Here is a 23,345-nt window from a genome sequence, read left to right as displayed (position 1 = left end):
TCTCTAAGATGACCACTGAAAGCCTATTTTCTCCAAGATTTTAAAACACACCAGGCTAATGAACTGGAAAAAGGTCAGTCAAATACCAATCATTTGATCTGATCCTGCAAGAACTCGTGCGCTTCAGCATTCTAAACAAATATACTAACTGCATGACTAACGATGCACTTCTGCGGAAACCTCGGCTGATGGGGCTCGTGCTCAAACGAAACCGCAAAACTGCTCCTTTTGACAGTGGCAGGCAATGAATCTACACGCCGAAGGCAGCAAGTTACCTGGACGAGTAAGACTGAACATATCTGCAAGTGCAGGATCAAGCTCTGTTTCTATACAGCCCTTTATCAATGAAAAAAAGATAATTTAGAAATACTTATTTCAAACTAATCATGTCTTTCAGGAGATCCAACTAAAAGTAATGCAAGGAGGATGGGTGAAAACAGAGAAAAATCTATAGATCTAATAGACAGACATATCTCTTGATCTGCAAACAGACATTAAATGGAGACCTAACAACTCTGACACAGATTTTAAATTATTTTCGTGTGAAATGGCTAAGCTTATAACATCACACATGTGAGATCATCTGACTTGTGTATCTGTCTGCATACGCAGCATCACAGCCCCAAGCTGAATAAACACAGACAGAGAAGAAAGAGATTCTTGTTTCCTGGTAAAGCTTCTTGTATTAAAGAACTGAAAGCAGGGCAAAAGGCCCATTCAAAAATGTGTCACAAACACTTCACCGCAGACCTAGGAGCTTTGTGGTGAGAGGGGGAAAAAAAAAGAAAAGAAAAAAGGATTTTGAACAACAACATTGCCTAATGGGATTATGTATACACAACAGTGTCCCATTTACAATACCCTACCCCAGAGTTAAATGCAAGCTCAAGTTTTACCTGCACCAGCAACAGTTACATTGTTTTATGACAGATATTAAGCAAACAGGGAATAGACCACAAAGCCGCTACTGAAAATACTTCACCTTCCAAGGAGGATATCAGACAGGCAATTAAAGAAACAATATTCCTCCTCCAAACAATACATTTTGTGGATCTGTAAATACGCATCTCTTTTTTGGCTTTAAGTAGGAACTCGAGAAGCACACATTTTTGTAGTATATTTTTGGTTACTGAAAGCTTTCAAAGTACATACAGTGTAGGATCTGGGTAAGTAATACACAGAAAATTGTATCCTGATGGCAATACTAACCTATGAAGACAAACCATTTAGGAACTTTTTGAACTTGCTTGCATACAAAAATTTCTCTGTATTTATAGTAGCCAGAAAGGGTACGGAGAAAGAGGCCCTGAGACTGAGTATTTCCCCTTCACAGTTCCTTCTGTTGTTTTTATTACCCAAAATAATTTTGCACCAAGCCACAACAAGGATACCATGATTTGAAGTTTTTTCAGGGAAAAAAAAAAAAAAACAAACCACATTTGGGAACAGAACCACTGCAGTTCTAGACAGGGAAAAAAACCCCTGTAATCTAGCAACTGGAAAAATTTATTCCTGCATCTCATAAATTATAAATACAGGTATCAATACAGAATCAGCATCCTTGCTTGTATGAATAAGGACGAATATAATGTGGAATACAGCCACTGTGTGAAGCAATGCACACCTGAAGCCTTCACAGTGGCAGCTCCAGCCATCCCACCATGCTCCAACAGGCCCTACACAGCCTCGCGGGCTGCGAGACCAATGTCAAGGTGAAAAGGCATGGTCAAGTAATCCGTGTGCCCACCGTGAAGCTTGCCAGAGCAAGAAGGTGTAAGGAGGCTGGGGCGGTGGGGAGGGGAGTGGACCAGGGGTTTGTAGCCGATGCTCAGGTCCTCCCACGGGTGCTGTCGCAGGGCAGCCAGCAGTGCTCCCAGCAATGGTGATCGGGACAATCGATCCCAACAGCGGGAAACCATCTGTACAAGTTCAACAAGTAAAGTGGGAGACGTTGAGGGCTAACAGAGCAGCATTCAGTTACCTGTGACAGAGCAATAAGGAGAACTGGGAAGATTTCCTCTCTTGGGTAGCATCTAATAACTGGTATTGGGAAAACAGGAGATTTATATGCCTTTATTTCTCCTTTAGAAGCAGCAGCACCTTACAAAGAATCCATCCAGTGAAGGAACCAAAGCCACGTTTCTGCCACTGTCTCTCCCAAGCACCCGCAGGATTTTCTCTCCTCTCTGCAAAACTCTGCAGAGGAGGAAGCTTGAACTAAGTGTCGCTGTACGAGGGCCACAGTAGCAGAAAAAAACAAAACCAAATTATACAAAACTTGTATTGTTTTGCTTCTTTCATCCTTCGCCTCCTCAGACATGAACAATAATGAGCTTGTCTAACACGGAGGGGAGAGGGGAATGGCTTATGCTTGGATGGGTAGGGGCAGATAGACACACGGATGCGCTCGCCAAATGCTGCCTGCATCTGGCTGGGGAAAGGGGAGAAGCAGAAACGTGCGCGTGAGTTCCTGCAGCCGGCGAGGCCAGAGGAGTAGCGCAACCCCTCAACCTCTGTGCAAAACCCCGGTGTGGTTCCCCCTTGCAAATCTCGGGTGGAACCCAACACGAAGGCTCATTTGGTAGCTACTTACCTAAAAGTAACAGGCAAAATCTTGCCTGACTGCTTCCACAGATAGCAAGATTAGCTATATTTGTATAAAAGTGGGGGTTTTTTCTCTCTTTTAATTAAACAAACGAACCCTCCTCCCCAGACCTCATGAACAGAAACCACTACTTCCTCAGCTGCTGCATGCTCGCTTCTAAAAACAGCACAGGGCAAGGGTAAAACCGTGCTGGGCATGACATTAGACCTCTCTGTTGATCAAGCTCACAAACTGCCATCAACACGTGATGCAGAATTTTGAAATTTTGGTTTTCCTGTTTCACCTTTTCCAATAAACAGATGAGAAAGATGTCTGTTAATGCAGATAATGGTAATTAAAAATATCCATTTTCACACAATTTACTGTATTACAAAAGGAAGATTTAGAAAGCCCACAACTGACCAGTAAAGAGAAAACAGATGCCTACTGCTCTGATTCAACAAGCAAAAAAAAAATTTTCCCTAAAAAATCTTTTTAAAACTCCCAGTGGAAAGAGGGAAGTCAGTAATTCCCAGTGCAAATGACTACAAAGAAAGCATCTGAATTCACAGGGCCAAGCAAAAAGTGTATTAACCTCAGTGGAAGGAAGGGTGTGAGAAGTTTAAATTAGCTCAATATGAATCCCTCTGTCCTAGAACAGGGAACTGAGACTCTGACTCCACCACGTTTAAACGGTGGGAAGCCAGGTGACAACACTGCAGGAGCACAGCGCCTGTCCTCCAACTGCTGCCAGGTGTTTAGTTCACAGGTGCAGGCTAGAGCTGGTCTAAACGTCCATAGCTCGGACATCTGGCCCTCGGCACCAAGCTCCTGGCTCTACCAACCTGATCCTGCTGGGCCATGCTGCTTGTTGACGCAGACGCGGCCCTTCCGTTTGGAGAAGGCCCAGTCCTCTCGCTAAGACTCCAGGTTTAAATAATTTAGAGTGCCGGTGGTTCTTGGTTAGCTTTGTTTCAGTGCACTGGATGTTTAAACAGCTTGTGCAAAACAAGGAGTGCAGCCCGGTGGGACAGACCATCACTGCACAGCACGGCATGGGCACATTGTGTGAGAAGCTGACCAAGACTTTGAAATGTCTTTTTATCCCAATCTTAGTCTCCTTCTGAGCTTGTGGAAACAACAGCTTGAACAGCAATCAGAGAATTACAATCACACTGCATTAGAAAAGCACAATTTGGACCTCAATTTACTGCTTTTTATGGCCAATATCGGGCTAAGATGCAAAGGATTAGTGCTGCGACCTTCAAGCCTCATAAAGAGCATTTTTGTCCATTTCTATTAATGCCTCGGCACAAAGCAAGCTCTCTGACCCACTGATTAAACCTGAAATGTGCTGTTAACTTCAACAAAAGCAGCACCACAACTACAGTCCACAACAATGCCAAATGCCCCCCAAAAAACGCCAGGGAGGACAAGTACACAAACGGGAGCAGATCTGGAGAGTGCGGTAAGCAAAATTTAAGAAAACTCAAAGGAAAAAAGCACATGTTGCCTTTTCAAAGTGAGATTTTCAATGGAGAGTTCCTCAAAATTCATGGTTCACAAGCTCCTTCAAAAACCCCAGCTTGAATTGCTTGACTGCTCTGCTCTCTTTAGCCGGAATAACACAAGACAGACATCTAATTCAGAACAAACATTGGAGAAGTGAAGTCAAGTCTTCATCACCATAACTCCACATCTTCTGCAAGTGGATGTGAGGGTCAAGAGCCTCTCAAGAGTTGTGCTTCTTCTAACGTATGTAAATGGTGTGCATGAAAAAACCCTGAACAAGACAGTGTTGAAATATTCTGGGGGAATCGTACGAAACAGAACTGCAACAACTGCAAGACAACTGCCAGTTACATGAAAGACCGTGCCACCCTCAACTGGCGATATCACATGCATTTATCCTGTAAGATTCTCGAAATATGCAATCGCTCGACAGGTCAGAAATACTACTTCCGCACCCAAAATAGAAAAGACAGGCCTAATCCTGTTCTCCATTGTACCTGATCAACCCTGCAATTAATTCAGAGCCCACTCGTTTTCAGATGCCTCCACCTTTGCAAACACACAGCAGCTCACAAGGGCTTTTTTTGCTCCAGCCCCTTCTCTCACAACCATCACACGAATTGCAGGTACAACCCACACCCTTGTGCGGTGCCCTACTGCACAAAACAGTTTGCAAGCTTCGGGCTTAGTTCATTAAGCGATATGGAGGAGTAACGACGTTTTGTACAGCACTGAAGACAGCATCGGTACCACACCATTGAAAAAAAAAAAAAAAAAAAAAATCCTCGCTCCTGCTGCAAGGCTACATCCTTCCAGGAGAAGGAAACTTGCAAGATCACAAAATCACTGCGAGAAAATACACGTTCCTGTTCACATCACGCATCCAGCCTTAACACAGACCATGAGGCTAGCAACAGAAACCACTGCCTTGAAAGTGTCTATCTAAGTGGGTTGGCAAATTCCTACAATTTGTATTTTTTACTTTTAAATGCATTTGCTCAAACTCTGTTCCCTGTTACACCCTAGCAGTATCTTTGACTTGAATAGCGTTACATCAATAAGGAAACCAATGAACAAACAAGAAACCAATATTTATAATAATCTCTTTAAAACAAACAGAAGCACAAAACCTTGGACAAAAACAAACAGAAGCACAAAACCTCAGACGATGAAGTCTGTTCCTTAAAACAAATGCGTGCAGACACTTGCTATTTGCGAGGCAGGCCCTGAGTTCTGCAGTACCCGGAGTGGCTTCTAAAATAGAAAAGCATTTTATCTTGAGGCAAGTCACACACACAGAAAAATACGGCTTTTACAAATAAATCTCAAAGGTCACGATGGAGGTACTTGACAGTGGCACTCTGTGTTCTGCTGTAAATAATTCTACCTTTTTAAGCAACCACCCTCTTAGCTGCCACTTCTTCTGGATTAGGTTAGGCTAAAAGATGGCATTCTACAAAACAGTAAACATCACCAATTAAAATCAAGTACTGTTTTGTTTAATTATGAAAACAGCCTCATAAAATGAACAAGGTTCCTAATAAGATATCGAAAAGATTGAAAAAGGGAGGTTATGTGAACTCCATTTTAGAAAATGTAATTATACCTTTGTGTTTTTAAGACCACGCTTCCAAGACTATTAATAGCAGACAGCGATGTTTCCACGCCTTTTTACATAACCTGCTGCAGCACCTGCGCGACTCACCTACCCAGGCGATCAAACCGTACTTCGCACTGTAGCATCTGAAAGCTGGTTTTCCTCTCTTCCTAATACCCAAAAAACACCTCCCTGTTTTATGGTCAGAAATAGTTATCACTCACTTAAAAGGATTTGGAGAACTATAAAGTTTGCTTGTAACTACCAAGCCTGCTCAATTCTGCCGATGTCCCTGGTACCAAGATAGAGTTCTCATTTCCATGTAGCTCCCTGTCACCTACGCAGGGCTTCACTCCCTGCTGTCCAAGTCCACCGCACCCCACGGACACATCCTTCTGTCACCCCACATTTGCTTGGGTGTAGCTGATCATAACCTTGACTTGAAAAAGGAGGAAACTAATCACCTTTTTCTGTTGGATCTGCAGGTACCAACACAAGTACAGAAGCAACAGAAAAAGAAAAGTTTTGTCTGTAGAGAGGTATGAGAGACAAAAATCCTGTACATCTCCTGTTGGATGGGGAGACAGCTCAGCTCCGGATCTCTCACCTCCTCCTCCTCTTCCTTTTTTGCCATATTAACATGTGTGTGATCCAGCCTTGTTGGAGGGCTGGGACCTCTCTCTGCACTTCCACCCATGGCAGACCCACCAGAAACAACGATGCCGGGAATGCTGGAAACCGCATGTTTCCCTATCCACTTTCCTTACTGGGAGTTGCTGACCCTGTACCTGCAGTGGCTCTTTCTCCACCCTGAAACGGCAAAGGACATGATGCCAGACAGAGAGGAGAGGACAAAGACAAAGATCCATCACCAGCCTTCCCACACTGCACAAGGCACAAGCTGAACTCCGAGGACAGCAACAGTGCCTAGTGGTTGGTACCCGCTGAGGCTGCACCGGCACCACCACCACATCCCAGTACGGCTTCTCTGTCCCTTGGGTCAGAGATGTGCAGGTCTGTCCTGCACCGTTGTGGGCGAGACCACACACAGCAGATGGCATGCAGATGGCTGCTAAAACCAGTTACCTGTAAAGCAGGCAGCAAACCGAGTGGCACTACTGACTTCTTGGTGCTCAACGTCCTACTCAAAGCCCAGAGAAAGGGAAAAAAGCAAGCTGAAGTGCTTCATCCCTGTTCGTTCTGTGTGGCTCAGATCCAGCTGCATGATGTGGTGCAGAAAGAAGTCAGCATAATGTCACCTTGCAGATTTTTCCTGTTACACAAAATCAGGGGATTTTTTTTTTCTTTGTAGAAAAATTTATTCTTTTGAATTCCTCTACCCATAAACTGATGTGCCTATATCTGACTTGTCTTGACAGCATGTAGATTTGAAAACCTAATCATATTTACCTTGGTAATATGATTATCTGTAGGAGCACCAAAATGCAATCCATTGTTGTCTGAAAAATTATTATTATAAAGTTATCTAGCTTTCTGTTTTTTAATCCCACTTATATTATACAGTAAAATCTCTGATACTTACTAGCACAACTTATTACACCGGCGCTTGATTTAACCGAGTAATTTTATACATATGTAAATATATACTTCAGGCTTTGCAGGATGCTGGGTCAGAAAGGACATACCTTCCTCTGCCACCCATGACAAGCAGGGCAAAACACATTTCAGTTGTGGTGAGTCAATCTTTTTTTCCCCAAACCTTAATTTCACAAAATTGCTAGCCTAATCTATAGCAACATGGAGGAAAACACAAGTGCTTGCTAAGAACATGTGCTTGTCCTTTAAATTCATATATAGGGAGAGAGGCTTTTTAAAGAAAAATACTTCTCCTAGAAAGGAAAGTAGCCTTTGCTTCAGTTTTCCTTCACTTCTAAATTCTCCACAATAAAAAACCTTGCTTAGGCAAAAACCCTGAAACATAGCTGCTAAGAGCAGTGTTGACTTTGAAATACATCATGAGAACAGAAAATACATTTATCATTCACAACAGGAAAGCAGTTGCTACGACTATAACACAGTAGCCTCTATAAAGGAACCTTACAGGTCCTTAAATATGTGCTCCTCTAAATCTGCGTACTGCAGCCAGAAAATCAAACCCTGAGAGCCCCAAAAGTTTCCCACTGGCACGCTGCGTTTACTCCAAGCACTGGTGAAATTTTCTTCTCCTAACTGATTTGCTGAGCTCTTTACCCTACCCTAGCAGCAAATAAAACTTCTGCTAAGCCCTTCTTATGAAATCAAATACCATTCCTTACATTTCTCAGCGTGTTATTTGCAAACTGCCGGCCGGCAGATAGATACTCTCCATATGCCAAATTATGTCATTTCCATTTTCTAGGAATAATACTTCTTACAGCAAACTGGCAAGCGGTTTTTGACTTGGGTTATGAAAAGAGCCAGCTCTGTGCTTCGCTGCACCTGCTGCGTTGCTAAGCCTGGTATCTTGTTGCAGCCCCATAGCCATCAACAGCAATTCTGGGTGTAGAAGAGTGTTTGTCAGGACTGATTATATCCTTGAAGCTATTAGTATATGTCCACAGGTGAATTTTGTGGATATTTGCATGGCTCAAATAGAATCTGATTTCCCATATTTATCAGGGGACAAGTTGGTGTCAACTGAAGTTTCATTGTACAGAAGTCCCAATGCATAAAACCAAACTTCTGCATTTTCAGGTTAAATTATGAAGATGAGCCTTATCTTCGTGTAGTGGAGATCTTGCCTGAGAGACTACGAACAGCTGAAATTGGAGGGAGGGGTGGGAGGGAAGAATTTTTTAAAAATAAATACATCAGGATTTGGTTCTGCTTCTCGTCTTTACTTCTTATCACACTCGTCACTCTACAGAGCCTCTGGACAGCCCACCTGGTGTTTACTTTTTTGAATCGAGGAAGCCACAGAATCACTGGAGGGTTGGGTTTTTTTCCTATCAGAGAGCACAGCTGGGAATCTCATATTTGTGTTTTAGCTGTTTTGAACTGTTCCAAGCTAAGTTATATTCTCCATCAGAAGAGTTCTCAAAGTCATAATAATTACAGATTAAAGCATACTACCTATCTAAAAGCTGTCATCAAACTATGATCTGTCATTATGCTATCTATCTATCATCAAACTATGATTTTGTGATGGTCTGGAGGGCTGGTGACTCACATGGTTGCTACCGATCTTCATCATTTCAAGATGCTTGCAGAGGAAAGCTGTGTAGCAGGCTCTTAAAGCAAGGGGCCAGTTTGGCTGCCTGCACAGGAGCTTTGCCAGTAAAGAAAAAGGTGAAAAGAAAGATCAAGTAATGGAAATGCACCGACCACAAAAGCAAACTTGCTGAAATGTCTCGCTTTTCCATGCTCCTGATGGCTAATGAGGGGTCATCGCACACCAGCTAGGCACCTGTGCAGTAAAGCCACCGGACTTCCCGAGACAGACCTAGAAAGCTTTGAAGCGAAGGCAGCCAACAGAAATACAACTCTTCACGTGCTACCAGCTCAGGTTTTCTCACAGGGGTTCATCAGCAACCACCCAGGCAAAGCCCTCTCACCCATGCAGCCCTAAGGCAGTCTCACTCCAAAACCTGATGAGTCCTGAGGCTTCAGCAGAGGCAGCTCCCTCTCAGGGTCTGTCCCTCTGTGAAGGTGCCTAATTAATTCCCTCGTAGTCATGAACGCCATGTTCTGTCCCAGCTCTTCTTCAGAATTGACAGAAAAAGCATTTTTTCCTTTGTCTGATGAATATTAACTTTTTTATCTGTCAGAGATGCTTGCTAAGTAGTGTAAGCGCCTAAAATATAGCAGAGCAAACTTCTGGGATTTGTTTTTAAAAGCTTTTTAAGGGAACAAGGCTGACGCATCTATGCTGTCCATCTATCTGTGCACCATCGTACTGCAGTGACTTTCAAACCACTGGTCAACTTCAACTAACATCTGGAAGACAACCATATCCTCCACAAGTTTCAAGGAAGCAACAGAGAGAGGCTCAAACCTGTGCCCTGAGCAAGGGAAAAGGCAGGCAGAGACGAATGGTGATGGATGACAGTCAGTGTGATGTGGGACTGGCCGTGCTTGGCACATGCACAGCTCAGAAAGCCCACCAGCAGTCAGTGATGGCTCCTGCGCAGCTCGAAGCAACTGCGAAGACCCAGACCCTCACCGTGCTCATGTTAAAGGACATGGGTGCACTCAGTGTCCCTCACAGGACTCCTGGAGGAGCTTGCAAGCTGTGTGCACGGGGACTGCAAGTCCTTTCTTGGGGGGCAACCAACTTACACAGGGCCTGTAGCACTGAAAACGTGCCATGAGGGACCTGCCCCAAGAGATGCAGCAGGATGCTGGTGCAACCAGTGAAACAGCCCTTATTACCTGAGTCTTAACCCTGCTGTTGAATGTCCCCTCTTCAGGGTGGCACTGGCAGGCCATTTAGCCTCCTGAAGTGACAGCTGAAGTCAATAAGCATCCCATTCTTTAGAGACAGCAAACACCAGCAGCATACAAGGTCACACACCTACGAAAGGGCTTAGTTCAGCACGTGCGCTTCCCATTCACTTCTCAGACCATTAAATTGCTGTTTTCACGCTGTTCTTGTACACATCATTCTGAAACTTGGGCAGCCTGAAGGGCTTTAAGTTCAGTGAATAGCAGAGGCTCCCTCACACACAAAAGGTCCGATGTGCTTCCAGCAGCTCACGAGCACGCTCCTGAGGCTGAGATGACCCCAGAGGGTGGACGGTGCCCACAGCTCTTTGTACTGCTCCTATTTCAGGACGCAGCCTGTAAGACACTTGCTTCTGAGAGACTCTTCTTTTGTCTCTGCCGTGTTCAGTTTGGAGGCACCTTCTGTGGTGGGCTGAGCCTGCGCTGCCCGCCTGCCCAAGGCAATGGAGGACCGGGCTCTGATCTCACAACCCTCTGCCATGAAACTAAACGATGGGATTTAGCTCCTCAGCAACATCCTGGAGGCTTCCTCCAGCACCAACAACCAATCGCACCTTGCGAGCCCTACAAAAGCCAGGCAAGTCAACCATTCCAGCGTCCCACTTCACTGCATCTCTCCGGAAGATGAACAGTGAGGCTGCTCTGTATTTTCTAATGGGCAGAAACAAATCGAATCTCCACAAGCTGTACTAATCATAAATTCAGTTCAGAATTACTCAGGAAATTAGATTTGTCTTGTAGGTCAATAAATTCTGACGATAAATCCATTTGGACCATGGTAACTACAATGTCCTTTTGAGTGGACCTCCTCCCAGCGATTACTCAGCAGATATTCCTCTCTGCTTCCTTCCCAGCACCAGCTGCTCCCAGAAGGAATTCTCTCTGCCTTCCAGCCTGACACAGTGACACAGACAAATTCAACTGTAAGCGGTGTTTAAACTCCAAATCCAATCACTTATTTGCTTCCTTAGCAAAAAAAAAAAAAAAAAAAACACCACAAAAAAAACCCCGCAACACAAAGAAACATGTGCTTGTTTCTAACCACCCAGCCCACTGGAAAAGGCCTTAGGTAAGAAAAGAAAAGCTCAGGTATGGAAACAGCAGCAGTATTTTTCCCCAAAGAAAACTATGGCAACAAGAACTCTAGAAATACACAAAAACAAGTACCTGGGACCACCACCTATCCCCCAGGATCTGAAATGCTTTTAAACTGGCATTGCTGAAATCTTGTTCTACAAAACTAAATTAAGAAGAAGCTACTAAAATTAACTATAGATTTAACATGAAGAAAAACCTGGCAGAACCTGGCCCTACTTTCCAGCAGCCTCATGTCCTCAGCCTCATCTCCTTCACCACAAAACTGAAACAAACTCCTTGTGCACTAGACAGGAGCCTTTGGCATCAACAAGCCGACTTCTGAACAAGCGGGTTTTTTTTTCCATTTACATGTAATTACACACTAGCCTGCGAACAGCTAGAAGCTCCATGTTCTTTTTTTGTATCGCTTGCTTCTTGTGAATACGCACAGAGCACAAACCCAAACCACATTAATGATAACCTTGTTAAATATAAACTAGTACGCAATTAGACAAACTGCTAACACAAACAAAAAAGGCAGGAAACTCTGATTATATGTTCACAATGGTTTCTGAAAACTAAATAAAAACAACAACATAAGGCAGCCTGTCCTGCCTGATACTGTAATAGAAAATGGTTTCACGTTACAACATAACTTACATGTCTCAGCACAGAAGACTAGCCTGTCAAGCCGCGCATCAAACTCAATTTCAAGCCCTCTGCAAGGGGAGCGGAAGGGTGGGAGGAGAGACAGCAGATGTACACACAAACTACAGAAACAACAACAAAAAAAATCTCTGATTTTTCTCTGCTTCTCTGCATCCTCCTCCAGGTGAGCTAACGCCTGTCCCTGGGCAGTTGCTGTGATTCCCACCCTGTCACGCCAGGAAGGGCAGGCCATGTGCCGAGCATTTGGCTCCTTCCTCTCCATTAAGAGAGCAGCAGAAGGTCTGCTCAAACCCTCTGTCCTTGGGCTTGCGCCAGCCCTGTGCATGCCCATGATTTATCTTCTGCGCAGCCAAGACGGAACCCGGCAATTGGAGCCTCTACCACTTTCTCCATTGAGATGATGCAGAGCAAATGCTCCATGCAACCTCCGTGGTCTGCAGCTGTCCGCTCCTGATGTTTAAAATAGACATACCTTTTCCAGAACAGAAACAAAATTATTGCAGGCAGGCCAAAGTCTGCCCCAGGCTGCACCTCTGCAGCATCACAGCAGCCAGCAAAGGCGGGGGCAGAAACCCAGAGCTCTCCTGCACCAGCACCAGCCCTCAGCAAGTGCTACGACAGCGAGCCTCACCTTTGTCAGTAGAGTTAATGCAAGTTCTCCGCCACAGCCGAATCTAGCTCTCAAGAAAACAAAAGAGCTTGAGAAAAACAGCACTTTCCTTACATCTTACACCACAAGAAAATATACAGCAGAATGCAGTGTCGTTACAGGACTGGAGGACCAGCCTGATGAGATTTCATTAGGTGATTTCCCTTTCCATGGTCTTGGGCTATCCATTCAGCCTGTGTGCATGCTAGCAGCACAGGTGAACTTGCAGGATGCTGGATTTCTATGCTTTAAACAAAAACAGCAATTACCTTTCCCTCTTAAACTCCATACTGTTCTCATGTAACAACAACAACAAAAAAAAAGGCATTGGTTGTGGAAGGAAAAATTCAGAGAGTGGCAAACAGGGGCAAGGGAAAACAATGATGGGAAGGGGGAGGGCTGAAGGAAGAAGTGATACAGGTGAGATCCGAGCATCCTTCACAGAACTGAGCGCAGGATCAAAGCGTGCAAGCAAGGAAAACCAAGGAGGATCCTTGGGAATCCAGAAAGGTAAGACAGGAATTCTGCATGAATAATAAACTCACCAACTGGAAGGCCAAGGAGAATCCAGCCTCTTGAACACTAAGAGGGTGTGCATTATCACCAAAAAGTAAAAAGTTTGAGAGTAGAAAAGCAATTCCCAAATCATGGCCTATAGGTCACTCCTAACTCACAAGGCCACGGGCAGTGGTGTGCAGAACCAGGTCACAGACTAAAATGCACAAGCGTGTGTGTGTCACATTGCTATGCTGGTGATCCACGGTTGTCACTGCAGGAAATGTTTTGAGAGACACATAATGGGGAGAAGACAGGTAGTAATCCACCGGCAGGCATTTTTACCTGGGAAGGTGGGGCTCCCTAGCACAGCACCTGAAGAAGGGTTCAGAAAATACAGATGGAAGCAAAAAAAAACCAACAACGGTGGGGCACACAGCTAGGACAACTTTCTCTGGGAACACCTCCAATTTCTCTAAGCGAGTTGGTTTTGAAAGGGATTTTTCTACAGCGATCTATGCTCAATTACCCTTGTAAACCCTCACAATAACATGTGACTCAAAGTCTACCTATTTGTCCAAGGGAGAAACGAGAAGGGAGCCGTGGCAAATGGGGAATGTGGGAGTGGCGACCGATGTGGGGCTGGGGAGCGCGGTCATCTCCTCCGGCTTCTTCCTTGCCCCCCCTGCCAAGTCTTTGATATCCGAATACGTCGTTGAAGAAGTGAAGGAAAACGATTTTGTACCCGTGAAGCAATTCACCCGTATGCATTCCCACGTTTTTACAGGGTTGCACCTTCCTAGCCAAAAGCCTCAGCTTTGCAAGCAGGTGAGGTTGTTCTTTTGGGATAAGCCGGTTAAAAGGCAAAAGAGCACCCGGCAGCGAGGACCAACCCAGCGGAACACCAAGCGCTGGTAGACCAAGGGCTCGTTTAGGGAGGCAGCTTACGCTGTCATCCGCGGAAAGATTTCCTTCCCGCCCTGCGGGATCCCGATCTGGCTGGGGGGCTGGTTCCCAGCCTGACACCTCACAGAGAAGTGGGCCGGTGGGGGGGGCAGCATCGGCTACCAGCCCTCAGAAAGGGGCTGATAGCCCCGCCGGAGCCGAGCCGGGCTGCAGCCGGGGATGGGGGGCCGGAGGGGACGGCGGCCGCGCTGCAGCGCCGAACCAAGGAGGGAAAACTTTTCAGCCACTCGCGCCCACGATGCGGGCGCCTTGGCGGACCTGCTCCCCCACGCCCCACCGCCTTCCCGAGGGGCAAGCCCATTGCCTCCGTCCCATCCATCCATCCTCTCCCCGCATCCCGCGCATCATCCGTCATCCCCGCGGCGCGGCTTACCGGGACCGCTGCAGCTCGAAGGCGGCGGCGGCGGGGCCGGGTTGCCCCAGCTCTCCGCCGCCGATGGCGGGGCCCTGGGGGCTGGCGCGGCCGAAGGGCGTCGGTAGCACCCCCGCCGTGAAGGAGTTGAGGCGACCGCGGCTGCCCGCCGCCGAGGCGCCCAGGAAGGCGGCGGCCGGCACCTGCACGGCAGCGAAGGCGTCCTCCTCCTCCTCCTCTTCCTCCTCCTCCTGGCTACGGGGAGGGTCGGCGGGCGCAGCTGGGGGGCTGCCCAGCCGCGGAGGCGGCGGCGGCGGCGGGGCCTGGCGGGGCCTGGCGGCGGGGCCGTCGTTGCCCGGCGGCGGGGGCCGCCCGTCGAGGGAGATGCTGGTGAGGAAGGAGAGCGCGGCCTGCCTGCGGCGGGGATCGCTGCGCGCCGGCGGCGGCGGCTGCGGCGGTCCCTTCCTGGGGCAGGGCTCCGGCGGCGACAGGGGCCCGGTGGCGGCGGCGGGGCTGCCGGGGCTGGCGGCGGTGGCGGCCGCCGCCATTGTCGGCCGGCTCCCCCTCCCCTCTCTTCCCCGCTGGCCGGGCGCTGCCTCTCGCTGCCTCCCCCTCAGGCGGGCGGCCGGCGGGGCATGGGTGCCGTCGGCCCGCCGAGGTGCATGGGGGTGGTGGCGTGGGGATCCCCTCTGCCTGACCGCGCTGCCCCGGGCCCCCGCCGCCCGCCCGCTCCGTATTTATAGGTGCAGCCGCGGCCGCCCAGCGCCCTGTGCAATAACACGGCAATCACGTGTGGGGAGCGGGGAGCTGGAGGAAAACAAAAGCCCGGCCAGCAGCCCGGAGGAGGAGGAGGAGGGAGAAGGGTGGGTCCCGGCGAGCTCCCTCCTTTCAACCTCTCTCTCTTTTTTTTTTTTCTTTTCCCTTTCACCCCCTTCCCCCACCTCCTCCTCCTCCTTCTTCTTTTCCTCCTCCTCCTCCTCCTCCTCCTCTTTTTCCCTTCCTGGATGCGTGGGGGCGGGCGGGAGCCGGGGAAGGTGGAGTCTGTGCCCGTAGTACACGGCACATGGCCCTCGGAGGCTGACACCGGCAGCACCGGGCTTGGGGGCTACGGCCCGGCCCCTCCCGCGGCTGCTGGAGCGGCACCGGGCTGCCACCGGGCCGTGGGTGGGAAGGGACCCGAGTGGGAACCAGTGCCACGGGGCAGGGAGAGGAGAAGCGGGTGCGATGTGGAGGAGGGGGCAGCCCCCGGGGCTGCCGGCGGGGCGACCCCCGGTGCGGCGAGCCTGGCCTGCCCCAGCTCGCACCGGCGGCCCGCTGCTGCACAAGGCGTGCGTGTCCGTCCGTCTGACTCTACAAAATCTCACGAGTGCCCTAAACCGTTAAAGCAGCCCCCTTCCCGCAGGCCCCTCCCCAGCCCTTCCCTCTCCCCTGCACCTGAGAAAGTGCAGGCATTTCGTTTGCTCTCCCGCCTACAGCCCAAGCCCCAGAATTTGGGCTGGGACCTAATAATATTTCCCTGTCTTTTCCGAAGGGGTGGCTGTTGTCCCTCCTCTGGCAGCTGCAGGTGGGGAGGGTGAGCGGCCAGTCCCGCCTCAGCGTAAAAGCTCCTTCATTTCTTCATTACTTTATTTTGATCAACTCAACCGTGCTACAAGTGTTCTTGTCCTGCGATGATAATTTCATCAACAGCTTATGTAAGGGTTGGATAACAGATACACACAAACAGCAGAACATATGGTTGTTGCAAGATAGCAACGTGCGCCTTCTTCGTAAAGCGTTACAATGACTTGTATTATATTCCAGTTATAGTTGGTGGATGATTTACAGTCATCCCAAATATTGTAGTGCCCCCTATGATTTGATCAAAAGTTTGCTAGTTTGATTAAAAAAAAAAACAAACCAAGATTGCTTGGTCAGAGAGGGGGACCTAATCCTATTGTTGGAGGAAGCTATGGACCTAGGTTTGCGTTCCTCTCAAAACTGACCTTTTGAGCATTCAGTGACTTCAGAATTGAGCTCTGTGACTCAGATTGCTTTCTGAAAGTTTGACTTTTACTGACGCTGAGTGCCACAAAACCTGAACTTTAAGGCCCCACGTCCCTGGAGTGGGCTCCTTACATGGGAAGAATGCTGCATCCTGAGCAGGAAGTGCTGAGCAAGGGAAGGGGAAATGATGGAGGAAGGGGATGTTTCCCAGATCCCACCTTCTTAGAGAGGTATGGACATTCTTATTTCAGGCTGCTCTCTTGAGGTTTAAGCTGATGCTTGTCTTTCCTAACAGAGGGCACTGGTGTGCCTGTCTCTGTGGCACTTCAGGGATGGAGCATTTGAGTGGGAAGTCCTACACTCGCCCCCCCCCAGAGAAGAGCCCAGCTGGCATCTCTTGTCTGCTAGGAAGATGCCCTGTACCCCCCTAGTTGAAAAGTGTCCTTCGAACTTCTGTTTCGGAGAGGAAGACCAAGGAATTGCAGGCCTGCCACCTTCCTTTGATGGGGCAAGCAACTCCTGTTTTTGACCGGAGCCCCCATCCCTGCAGTGGGAACCAGTGGGATGTCTGATGTTGGGGCAGTGATGCACTCGGCTCCCATGGAGGAGCTCCGTGCTCGTTTTGAGACAGCTGCTTTTAAAAGAATTCAGGACTTTTTGGAGGAGGGCTCCTGGGCCACAGAGAAGTGTCACAGCACCGTAGCCTGATGGTCAGCGCGTTCCCTGGATGCTGACCTCTGGTCCAAGGACTGCTACTAGATGGCAGAGAGGTCATGAAAATCAGACCTCCCACATTACAGGGATTTTTTTTTTTCCTCTTGCATTTCTGAGGGAAAGCAGCCATAGTGTGTACTTTTCTCTGGAGCTCAAAAGCTTGCTATGGCAACTGAGTTCTGGAGCGTTATTTTCCAAATCCAGCCTCTCACGAGAGACAGGTCTGGGAAAGAGAACCACCACCAAAACGCCAGGTGGGGTTCCAGAGGTAGGTCTAATTCTGGACAATTTTTATGAGTGCGGAAGTGTGCACTCCTTTCACAAAATTACTCTTGTGATGGCATAAATCACTGTCTGTTGTAAGCATTATTTTAATGTGAGCCACAGTCTCTGCTCTAGAACTGTCCCAGAGGAAAGTGTGGCCTTTTCCTTCTCCACACGTGTGTCCAGATCCTTTTTGGCACCTGATTTTTACAATACTCTGTCTGAGATGGGGAATGCTCGTGTGGATGGTTGAGCTTATCACAACTCCTTGCATCAAAGTCAGAGGGGTGGGGATAAATTGTAGGTCTTTGCTAGCCTGGTTCATTCAGCCAGATGCACAGGCACCCCTGAGGGTCCTGTGTGCACACGGACTGTCTTTTCCAAAAATCGTATTGCAGGTGGATTAAAACACTCCTTCCACTGCATGTGAGAATAAACCCATTTGAGAAAGCCACATACAAGAAGGAAAGCATGACTTTTTTCAGTCTGAAGTGAAGCTATTTTTGATAACGAGTGGGGTACCACAGTACAAAGATAATTGGCGCATTAGAAGTAGCAGGTTCTCTAGACCTATTTATACCTTTAGTAGGAAATTTAAATGAATGTGCACACCTAAGGTGAGTATTTCTTCCAGTTACTTGTGTCCTTTTGATCTGTGCTTAGGAAAACTGTAGACAATTACTTGTGCTATAGTAGTCCTGTCTGCTGGAGGATATGTGGAAGTGTTAAACAAATTGACTTTGCCGGTTGAAACTTTTTTTCTTTGATGGGGAACCAGTGGTTGACTGGAGGAAATAGCAAAGTTGAAAGGAAAACCAAAAAGACATATTCTGGAAGCTTGCTTCTGCGACTGTTTTTTCAATCATTTCCCTCTCCAAGTTCTCTTCCAACCAACCAGCTCTACCCAAGTGCAAGCAAATGTTTTTATTTCAGAGGTCACAGGCTTATGTAAGTGGTTGGATGACAAGTCGTAACAGGAGTGGTAGAGCACAATGGCTTTTTCACACAGTGCACCAAGAGCTGGAAGAGAGACTCACCGGTTGTGGGTGTTCGGAGACAACATGGAATTTGGGGGGCCCATTAACCCAGGTGAGTGGAGAGGCTGGCTTTAAAGAGATCGCAGAGGATGGAAGGGATTTGGACGAAAGTGAAAGCTCAGCAATTTACCAGTTGGAGAAATGAGAATTGGTGCCTCTGGGTGTCTGCCTTCAGAGGAAAGCTAACGCACCTGTGGAAGCCTCATGTTGTCTTGGGTTTACTTTACCTCGCGTGAGGGCAGTCCTGCTGCAATGCAAGTGTGCGGGCAGGAGGAGGTGAAGAGCCAGTCTGAAAGGCCACAGACCTTGGAGCTAAAGCTGGGCTCCTGAGAGGCTTGCCAGTCAAGCTTAAAAAGATCTTTGCAGGTGAATTGAAGACTTCACCTGGAATTTGAGTTAGAAGCAAGATTTTTATTATACTGCGAGTGAACTCCGCAGGAATAACCGGTCTTGAGTCACCAGCGTGAGTCACCAGGCCGGCTCTTGAGTGGCCTCAGCACAGTGTTTGCCTGCTTTAGCAACAAAAACAAGCTTCTTATTGTCACCGGTGCTTGTTAGAGCTGCAGGACTGAGGCAGCTAGGGGAAGAAAAAGTAAATGCAATTGACTCTTGTAATTTTGACAGGCTTGCTTTCTGATGATCGGGATCAGCCAGGTAATGCTGTTACGCAAAGCACAGCAAAGATTTAGTCTGGAGATAACGCTTCTCTGCTCCTGTAGTTGAGAACAGAGATCATTATTACCGGTGGGCATGGATATCACTATCAGATCCCAAAAGTCAGGCAGATTTCCTGTAGCCTGTGAGCACCCTTGCCGTGCGAGAATTTAGAGAAGCAAGAAGTGCTCAATCTTTATGAACGCTTTTTTTCTTTCCTTCCCAAAGTCCCTCCTCAGAAGAGAGTTGCACTTCAAAAGAGCAAAGCTGTTCTAACTTTTGGAGAAAGACTTGGAATATGAATTTAATAGTCCTTCTGCTTAGAAGGACTGTCTGGCAGAAAAAAAAAAAAGTAGAGGGAGTTTGAACACATTTCACTGAAAGCCGCAGTTAAGAATGGAAATTGGATAAAGACAGTACAAATTCTTTACAAAAGACTAATACTGCATCTGGATAGCAAGGCCTGTGTTGGTGCCAGGCCCTAACCTTCAGTCTGTTGTAAATTTAGCCTGATTCTCAGAAATACTAAGTACTTGTCCTTCCCATTGGTGATTTTACAGGATCCTGAGTGTTTTACTTGTCAAGGGCCACCTTTGCTAATTGAAACGTAAAAGCTTGACACTAACATGAGTGTCACCTTGCACGAAGAGCAGCATTCCTTGGATATGTGTGGGTCCACACTTGCCTCTTTAGGAAGAACCTAACTTTGTTTGCGTGCATCGTTCCAGGGTAGGTGCCAAAATTAGCCAGTTAACCTAAAACCAAATTAATATATGGCAGTGGGAAGGCGGGAGGGATATGTGACCCCCTAACACCATGGTTGGAGCGGCGTGGGTGGCTGCGGGGCAGGGTGTGCAGAAGCAGATGGCCCTCAGCGAAGATGAAACGGTGTCTCTGCAGATCAGCTGGGGTGTGGATGGTCAGGACGCCCAACCTGCCGGTTATGCTGGATGTCAGAGATGCAGCATACGTGGTGTTTGTGTGTGCGTTGAAAGGTTCCTGAGCTGTTCAGTAGGCTGGTAGCGCACATACAGGCGGTAGGGCCAATTTGATAGTTGTTTGTCCCTTGGAGAAATTAGAGCAGTCTAGTTAGGTGATCAAAACCAGAATCTATGTCATTACTCCAACTTACAGTACCTTTAGGTGAGGCTGGTGGCAACAGCCATTTATTAAGAATACTTAACATCTTCTATTGCTAGATCCATGCTAGATCCAATTCAGGACAAACATTTCTTGGAAAACTTTGGTTAAAATAGTTATGCCAGCTCCAAGAGGAAGACCAAGAAAAACACATCACTTCACCCACATTAGAAATTCTTACAACCTTTCCTTTGAAAAACCCCAGCATCCCTGTTCTGAGACAAGAATTTAGGAGGTGGGCTTCTGTCTCTGAGGTGGGGCTGGGGAAGGAGGCAGGGGTGCCCTTTCTGTCAAAATCCACCCACCTCTGTCCGATTTTAAGTCTTTGAATCATAGCTCGCACATGCTATCTAGGGACTTATTCCTGCCTAGCAGCTAAAAGTGCCAGTGAGGATGTATCTTCGTGGAGCAAAGCTCAGCCTTACACATTTGCTGAGCAGGCTGAGCACATGCAGTCCCCAGACCTAGAGGAGCCCTGAGAGGGACGTTCCCAGCTGCTCTGGGGCACGGCGGAGGCAGCTGCCGGACCATGGGCGCAGAGCGGGCAAGCAGAGCGGAGGAGGGAGCAGCTGGTTTGGATATAGAGAGGGAAGGAGCTGCAGGAGGAAAAGATATCATCCTCGGGTCTGATGTATGCACACAGCGGGGCTGAGGGCTTGCACATCCAGCCTGAATTCCTCCTCACTTTTTTTTTGCGTGCTTGAATTTTTAAAGTTCCTCATTCAACTTAAACTGGTTTAGAGGTTTTTTATTGTTACTGTCATGGTTTCTTCACTCTGCATACTATCAGATCCCTTAAAGACCCACACTAAAACGGGAGCTCTGTTTTACTAGGTGCAGTTAAAATGCTCCCCCATGCCTCAGTGAGCTTGTGGGATAACCAGACAAAACAAGGAAGGTGGCCATGTCGGAACTGCAACTGGAATGTGGCCGTTGCTGGCTCCTTACTGGAGCAATTAAATGGGAACAGGGCCATGTAGCTCCTCCCTCTCTTGAAAAACAAAAACTGTGGGCACTTGTACAGAAAACAACCCCTGTCTCTGTTTGTCCTTGTCTTGCTGCAGTTTTCTTCTGTGAAATCAGAATTTATTTTTTTTTGCAGTATCATAATAAGGTAACGCAGGCGTGAGGTTCAAAATGGCGTAGTCTTTATTGAGACGAGGGATGGGCGAATGTCCTGTGTCCCTGGAAATCTCCTTAAGCAGCAGCATAAATAAAAAGCAACTTGTAACTGCAGTAGAACAGAATGACTGGCCGCTAAAAATAGCTTTTTTAAGGTTTTAATTAAGTGACAGCTGTGATTTATCCTGTTCTTTACCATTTTGAGACAATTTGGAATCAAGTATGGAATCACTGGACATTAAGATTTCAGAGGAAAGCCTGGAAGAACATCCGTCTTCATCATGGCATCTGTTAATTTTTAGTTGTTGCGGGATAATTTTAAAGTAGGCTGCAGATTTCTGAAACATTCATTGCAAGCAAGTCCTTCAGTTTGCTGGCTGCCGAGGGTAGGAAAATCCTGCAGTTCACAGGACAGTCAGACCGAGGAGCAGGGTGAGAGTGAAAACGCTGTTGACACCTTCTCAGACACGGTCTTCAATGAGTAAAAACATTAAATAAATAGAATCTGAAATTCCCGGAGGGACGTGCTGGTGGAGGGTTTCACTTCAAAGCCTCTCCTATGAGTTCAGCTCGACTGGAAATGTTTAATATCCAAGAAGAAAAAAGAAAAAGTTCAAAGGATTTTTTTTCCTCCTCTTGAAAATATTAAATTCAGGGAGTGTGACTCCAAGGGGAATGAAGAAAGCAAACAGAAAACTTTTTGGCGGTGGGAGCTGGGGTTTTGCATTCAGCTCAATAGCATTTTTTGGGCTGCATGCAATGTGATATCCCGTGAGTGCTGCGCTCGGTTCACTCCAGAATTTCAGGGAAGGTTTCAGAGCCCTTTTAACTTCAGGAGATCTTCAGCGGGTAGCATTAATCACAGGCCAGTGTGGAAAGCAGGCAGCCAGAGGGAAGAAATAAAATGTGGACCCGCACCCTTCTGTCCGGTCATCTCGGGGAACCAGCAGCTCAACCCTACCCAAAATAACCGTAACTTGCCACATGCATGTTTTACATAATCTGATACAAATGAAAGCTGCTAAAAATTGGTCTAAACAGGATACATTTCTCCTCTGAATATTTTGGCAGGAAAGCTTTGTAAGCAGCAAATGGAAATGACATAAACGGAAAGGCGATCCCCTGGCAAGACAGACCCAAAGTCTTCTGCTGTCTCCGCTCAAATTGAATAGCACCTCGGTGTAATAATCTTCATGTTGAGATCAATGAGGCTGTTTAAATAAATGAAGCATTCAAGTGCAGAAGAAAGTAAGGGAAGAGAGACAGCATTCAGATCACAAGACTAAAATTCAAGCCTCCTTGAGCCCCAAGGAAAGGATAAATCCATTAAGCTGTGAAGAAATAAGAGCTGGAAAGAGTCTGTTAGATCCATTCTAAAATTTATTACAAAATAAAACTTAGTTAGGGGCCAGAAAACAAACTGAAAGAAATGGCAATGTAGCAGGAGGGTGCAGCTCTCCTAGCATGGCATTTGGTGCATCTGCAGGTCTCTCTGTTGGGAAGTTGGACACACTGGTAATTCCTTTTTCCAAAGTAAAAATGAGTGGCTTAGTTCTAATTTACTGCAGTCTCTTTGGAGGTGGCTGGTTTTTGAACCAGCCCTTCAGGGGAAAAAAAAAAAAGGAAATTGTTCAAATACACACTAAAAGGAATTAACAAGATTTTGGTTCTCTATATGTATGAATGTGTGCATGTGTTTGTATATATATATATATTTCACTTTGCCCTGCAGGTATGTAATGCTAGATATAGTAGGACATAATACATACACTCAGACTAGAGCAGTAGAAGGAATATGTAGCAGAATTATTCTGCTGGCTGTTTTTGGAAATGTTTTAGCTGTCTCCATGATGCCACCGTGACTGTGTTCCTATGGGAACAAGCTGCCTCAAAGCAAGAGGCTTCCATAGCAAGAGTAAGTGAATCCTGGCTAAAAACTTGGGGTTTAGCACAAAACTGCATAATCTGTAAATATCTATATGTACGTATTCTGCAAAATTCTGATTAAATTGACTCGCTTTCAGAACTAATTGAAAGAGCTCTTCTGCTCTACCAATGAGACAACATGCAACCAGCCACATTCA

At 47.0% G+C, this 23,345-nt stretch overlaps 1 protein-coding gene across 1 annotated transcript in view; it reads right to left on the bottom strand.

The window, feature by feature from the left end:
• Positions 1 to 15,167, bottom strand: part of CABLES1 (Cdk5 and Abl enzyme substrate 1) — a 72,716-nt gene extending 57,549 nt beyond the window's left edge. Inside the window, exon 1 of the mRNA XM_086740719.1 lies at positions 14,366 to 15,167. Within this exon, the coding sequence (XP_086596845.1) occupies positions 14,366 to 14,892 (527 nt within the window). The 5' untranslated portion in view covers positions 14,893 to 15,167. The remainder of the gene's footprint in view (positions 1 to 14,365) is intronic.
• Between the last annotated feature and the right edge of the window lie 8,178 nt (positions 15,168 to 23,345).

This window comes from Chlamydotis macqueenii, chromosome 2 (genome assembly GCF_036417535.1).
Source record: "Chlamydotis macqueenii isolate bChlMac1 chromosome 2, bChlMac1.mat, whole genome shotgun sequence".
Taxonomy (NCBI): Eukaryota; Metazoa; Chordata; class Aves; order Otidiformes; family Otididae; genus Chlamydotis; species Chlamydotis macqueenii.
This window is presented reverse-complemented; position numbering and strand designations above follow the sequence as displayed.